The 6052-nt window shown below is 32.7% G+C and overlaps 1 protein-coding gene across 1 annotated transcript; it reads right to left on the bottom strand.

Annotated features, from left to right (window-relative positions):
• Window positions 1-1805: 1805 nt before the first annotated feature.
• Window positions 1806-3317, bottom strand: LOC111904868 (NAC domain-containing protein JA2L). Its single transcript, XM_023900579.3, has 3 exons — window positions 3051-3317; window positions 2692-2960; window positions 1806-2592 (listed from the first exon to the last, which is right to left on the bottom strand). The coding sequence occupies exons 1-3, from the start codon at window positions 3229-3231 to the stop codon at window positions 2023-2025; spliced, it is 1020 nt and encodes a 339-aa protein (XP_023756347.1). The 5' UTR covers window positions 3232-3317; the 3' UTR covers window positions 1806-2022.
• Between the last annotated feature and the right edge of the window lie 2735 nt (window positions 3318-6052).

The raw sequence follows: 6052 nt of genomic DNA, 5'->3' as shown, positions 1-6052 counted from the left end.
GTTTGGTATAAATTGTGCATGCATGCATCGTCCTTAGTACGCTTCTCATTTATTATTTTCTTGATTGTACTGTAACCCTATCACACCTCTACGGTAGAAGTTCTTTATCGAGCTCCTCCGAGGTGTTGCATATTAATCATTCAGCACTTGTTTCGTTTATTTTGTGTTCGTGTTTTTATTTGCTTTCTTGATTTGCTTGTTAAGAATCTATTCGATCTTAAAAGAGTTTTCGACTTATCAGCTATGATGACAAGTGCGCAGTATTGAGCTAGATTCTAATTAATAGTTCCTACATATGCTTAACATGTATGAGGACGAAAAAGAAGTAACCATTTCGTCATACCATTGAATAACCTCGGCTCAAATAATTTTTGCTTATGTAACTATTTACGAGACAACGATATGAATCATACGTTTTGAAAATTGCTAAAAACAATTATATGAGATAGTCGATCGTTTCCAATTTTTTTTTTGTTAGTTACACTGTTACGTTTATTAAAACTATGAATTATTTGAAAACAATGATTTTTGCTAGTTAAACTATTCTGATTTGAAGATTATGATTCTTTGTTAGTTAATAATTTCTATGAAAAGTTTCATATGTACACTATGTAAAGTTTCATATGTACACATGCGTAAATTTATTCTTAGATTTGAGGTACATGTTAATCAACTTGTTATTAAATTTGAGTGGAAACTTGTCAAAAACATTTTTGATTTTAAATTTGATGGAAATTTAAGTAAATTGTTGAATAAAAATAATTTAGATAAATATAATATTTTGAATATTTATGAAAAGTATATATATATATATATATATATATATATATATATATATATATATATATATATATATATATATATATATAACTTTAAAATAAAAGTATAATGTGACAAAAATAATGATTTAAATCTATGTTTTTTCTAATATTAGGCAAATATATATATATATATATATATATATATATATATATATATATATATATATATATATGAAAAAAATGAATATATGATTGTTATGTACCTAAGTTTAGATGTGTAACCTTTTAAACGACGTAGTTTTAAACAAAACAAATCCAATTTCATTTTCTCTAAATTTTGTTTTAATAGAATACCATTGAATTAAGTGAAATTATGGAATGAAAAAAAAATCATTTATATATATTTTTATTGCGAAAATTTATCAAAGTTTATAGAGAACGTAGAAAACCAATATTTTTTTAACGTAGATACTCAAACGTTTTATCTTTTAATTGAAAATTATATTCAATGATTTGTGAAAATATTGATTGAGTTATTATATGTTCTTATATATTTATTTTATTACTTTTCATTTTTAGTTTAGTAGGGTCGCTTAAATAGCCATGATTTTTTATGCTTTAAGTTTTAAGACAAGATGAATAAAACGAACACAAATTCGATTGGTTTAGTAAGTCACATGATTAAGGAATAATAGTAAATAAAATTTCATGATTAATTTGGATATGATTAATTTGGATATATATGCATCAAAACTCCATAGTTTAGATGGTTTTATATATAAGCTTAGATATATAATAGCCCTATATTCCCTAACCTTTTATATATATATATATATATATATATATATATATATATATATATATATATATATATATATATATATATATATATATATATATATATATTAGTTTGTTTAAAACATATATAAATGTTATGCTTAATAAAAAAAAATCCTAACTAATTCAAGGTTCAAATTGATCTTATGATCTTTTTATATAGTGTTTATACAATTTATAAGTATTATCAATATGGAGAAACCAAAATCAAATCCAAAAGCTAATACCATTCCCGTAAGATATTACATTGTAACAAAGAGAGTATCTACGTTGAATATACCAATCCTTAATTTCCCCAACTTCTTTTTTCATTTTAGATTTTTTCAAAAATTGGGTTCCATATAACACCCCCAACTCTTTTAATCTACACCCAAGACCCCCTATAGAATCGTATATTTACACGCCGGCACCCTCACTTCAATTTTCACCGTCTGAAACCCAAATTCCCCTGTTGGGTCGGGTACCGGATACCAAATGGGTCCATCGTGTTCGAGAAACCCTGGCTCTGTGTAAACTGGTTTAAGTTCGATTGAAAGTAGCCCGAACCCGGATGTTCGACCCGTTGGCTTCTGATTCCACTTTGAACTTCATCCTCTACTGATCTTCCAAATGTTGCGTCCATTGTGTATGTGGTCGCCGGCGCCATTGAAGGAATGACATTCATTGCGGTGTTGGCGGTGGTCGGAGCTTGACTTCCAGTGGCAGGTTCCGGCAACCCGAACGCAGCGATGCTGGCCCAATCGTAATTACCAGAATCAAATTTTTGAAGATTTACCTTCTGATCTTCTTGTTGAAAGGTCTTCAAGGAGTTGATCCTTGGTAAGTTGAAGAACCTGTCTTCAATCTCCGGCAGTGATTCGAGAACGTCGTCGAACTGAGAGGAGGAAGATGAAGAAGAACCGTGGCTCTGTTCGGTGGTCGGAGCGCCACCGGAAATGTGTTTCTGTGCACTTGAATTCTTCTTGTATATCCGACAAAGCACCCAATCATCCAACTGTTGAACCAAAATCAAAACCCAGATTAAGAATCTAGAAAATGAAACAGAGATTTTTATTAACAAAAAACAGAATGATCAGAGATTGATCGGACTCACCCTTGAGCTACCGTTTTTTCTTTGTGGCTCCGACAGCCTATACTCATGCATGATCCAGTTAGTTTTGTTTCCTTTCGGAGCTTTACCCACGTAAAACACCAAAGCTTTCTTGATCCCAACTCTCCGTCCACCGGTGGTGATCACTTTATCAGTTCCGGTAGCCTTCCAGTAACCCGACCCGGCTACTCTATTGGGTCGAGACCCATTTGGATACTTTCGATCTCTTGGACTAAAAAAGTACCATTCTTTCTCCCCAAACATCGCCTTACCTGTAACCAAAAGTTGCACCATTTGTTACTAAACCAAAATCCATTAAAAACCCAAAAAAGTATCTTCAATTACAAGCTAAATTCACTTACTTGGAAGCTCCCATGGATCAAACTTGTATAAATCAATATCTGCAATGATCTGAAGAGAGAAATCATGTCCGGCAACTTTCCGGCAAAGGTATTGCACTAGCAGCTCCTCGTCGGTAGGGAAAAACCGAAACCCTGGTGGTAAACTTAATTGAGTCATCGGATCAGTCACCGGTAAACCCATTGTTCTTGATCAGAGAGAGAGAGAGAGAGAGAGAGAGAGAGAGAGAGAGAGAGAGAATATTAAAGAAAATTCTCCTTTTTTTTCCAAGAAATTGTAAATCCGAAGGGTACTTATAAGGAAGATTTACAGAGAGATAAGTACGGTCGTCCTTTTCTTACAGTGGTGGGAGGTGGGGCATAGGATGGTTAGCAAGTCGACACGTGCATAGGGGCATCAAGAGGTCGACCTTATCCGAAGGTTAAAGTTTCAAGTGCATGAACCAATATAACCATATAAAACAAAATAGAGGAGTGAGTCATGGAGGTCGACCAGATCATCATCGTACACGTGGACGTTCTTGGATCTATGTAGACGACGAGTGACACCATGAAGTCATAAACCGACAAATTTTATGTTCTGATTTCGTGTATGAGTCGCGTGATGACAGAGAAACACATAAGCCCAAACGAATTCTTGAGTGAGAAAATTATATCGATGGCAATTTGATTGACCACGTTGTTAAGATTAAAATTACAGTGTATTAATTTATTTTTGATACAAACGACTAAAATTTTACAAATAACCAAAATATTCATATAAAACATAGTTTTTTTTTTTCAAAAACACGTACTATTTTATGGAAATCTATAGTTTCTAGGGTTTGTGTAATTTTTTTTTTCTTCATGTTTTGTCACGAAACCATAGGTTTCTAAAATACCTATGTTTTAGGTAAACTATGGTTTCCCAAAAGTAGTTTAGTGGAAACTTATGGTTTTAAGCTTTAAACTATGGTTTGATGTTTTTTTTTCAAATTTTCTTTTTTGGTAATTGATTGCTGTTTGGTAGATGTGTACTACAATTTCATATGCACCTTATGGTTTCCTTTTTACGTTTTTTAGTTTTTTTTTAACAAAAACTAACACAATGCTGTTATATTTTATAGTGTGTAAGCTATATATTAAAAAAACTAAAACACTTTTAAAAAAAAATTGGGAATAATAGGCTTCTTAAGAAGCGTACGATGTACAAACACTCAATGCATAAATTGTGCATTACATATTTGATACCGTAGGTTTCTTATGAAGCCTATGGTTTTTTTTTTTTTTTTCTAAATAATTCAAACACACAGTAGTAGATCTTTTACTAAATAAGAAAAAAACACACAAAGAATCGGAAATATACAAGGTGATCGTTAGGAGCCTTCATTGAAAGAGTATATCTTCACTTGAAACACACACAAAATTACAGAAACGAAATTTTACAACTTCATATATTTTGGGCTGATGGGTCCTGAAATGTAGAAAGACTATGAAACATTAGCTCACTAGTATGAAATAGTAGTCAAACTACTGTTACCATAGGTTTCTCTAAAAACCTACAGTTTCAATGGCTAAAATGGGCTAATTTCTAAATATTTGGCTAAAATGTGAAAAATCATTAGACAAGATGGCTAGATTAGAAATTTTCTTTTTATTTTTCAATCTTTTAATTCTCTATGTCGTTTTAAAATGACTAATTTCAAATAACTACTGTTGATCGTAGTCAACTATGTTGTCTGGATTCTGCCATGACATAATAGTATGTCTCGTGGTAAGCGGTTTTTGATCGGGATCAAGTTGAATGACCACGACGTAGCCATTGGTTGGCCACAATGTGGAAGGCAGCCGGAGTTAACTTTAACCGTTGAATTTTGACTTTGGTTGACTTTTAGTCAAATGGCTAGTTTTCAAAGGTAGACTAAGAGTTTAGCTTGTATGATTTAGTAGGAGGTGTGTAGCATCCACATTTCGGCCGTGTGAGCCTTTAGTTGTTGATTGTGTTCATGAAGTGAATCTTCTCACTATACTATGTATGATGCTAGTTGTATTTATGACTCTTACATGGAAGACCATGGTTTGGCCCATGGCATTTGCATGAAAGACCAGGGTTTGGTCCTTCATAGTTGTATGGAAGACTAGGATCCGACCCCTGACACTTATACAAGTAAAGACCATGATTTGGCCCATAGTAGGAAGTGATGGTAAGACTATGATATGTGGTTTTTTTGGGGACTCGCTAAGCTTTGTGTATATGGTTTTATTTTTAAATGTTGCAGGTACTTCTGGTTCCAAGGGAAAGGGTCGGCATGTTTGCATTGCATCCCCTCGAGAGATTTATTCCGCGCTACTTATTTGATACACTCTGATGTTTTTGAGAATTTTAGATACATTGGATGGTTTTGATTAAATGGTTGTATGATTTAGTGTTTTGAAATCAACAAAAAAAAAATTAACTTGGTATATTTGAGACGTTACAAATTGGTATTAGAGCGTTGGTTTGAGGGATTCATACACGCTTTCGAATGTGTCTGTCCTAAAACTAAGGATTTGTAAATATTTTCTAAAATAATATTTTTATAAAGAAAAACAGGTGTAATGTGTGCAATCAAACGAGCTCAAGTAAGTGATTCCTAATATACCCATACATGGGTGTTATGCTTTAGTATGCTATTATGTAAGTTGCATGATAGAATATGGCTAAGGATCCCTTCAGGAATTGCATGGTAGAAATGTCTGATATCTGTGATGCCTTATAGCCTAGGGAATTATTTTTATGTGATACTTGGAGTCTAGATCGATAATGTTAATTGCTAAGTGTATGCTTTAGAATTGTATATAATTAGGATTATATAGCCTTAGAGTGATTGATTTAGCCTTATTTCGTGTTCCTTATTTGGTTGTGAGCTTAGGGTAGAATCATTTATTCGACAACCTATTTGGTCCTGTATTGTGTATAATTTGCATGCATGAGGCAACCAACAATGTTGGTAGAGATTCCTAGTGATGTGGAAGCTAGTGATAGA

This window comes from Lactuca sativa, chromosome 7, assembly GCF_002870075.4.
Source record: "Lactuca sativa cultivar Salinas chromosome 7, Lsat_Salinas_v11, whole genome shotgun sequence".
NCBI classification, from domain to species: Eukaryota; Viridiplantae; Streptophyta; class Magnoliopsida; order Asterales; family Asteraceae; genus Lactuca; species Lactuca sativa.
The sequence above is the reverse complement of the archived record's forward strand: the minus strand, read 5'-3'. Positions and strand labels throughout refer to the sequence as shown.

Bases quoted from the DNA above. Each gene is read 5' to 3' on its own strand.
- LOC111904868 (XM_023900579.3), bottom strand. From the start codon at position 3,231: ATGGGTTTACCGGTGACTGATCCGATGACTCAATTAAGTTTACCACCA. The intron at 2,961-3,050 runs GTAAGTGAATTT...TTTTGGTTACAG, and splicing joins TGATCCATGGGAGCTTCCAA to GTAAGGCGATGTTTGGGGAG. The intron at 2,593-2,691 runs GTGAGTCCGATC...TTGGTTCAACAG, and splicing joins GAAAAAACGGTAGCTCAAGG to TTGGATGATTGGGTGCTTTG.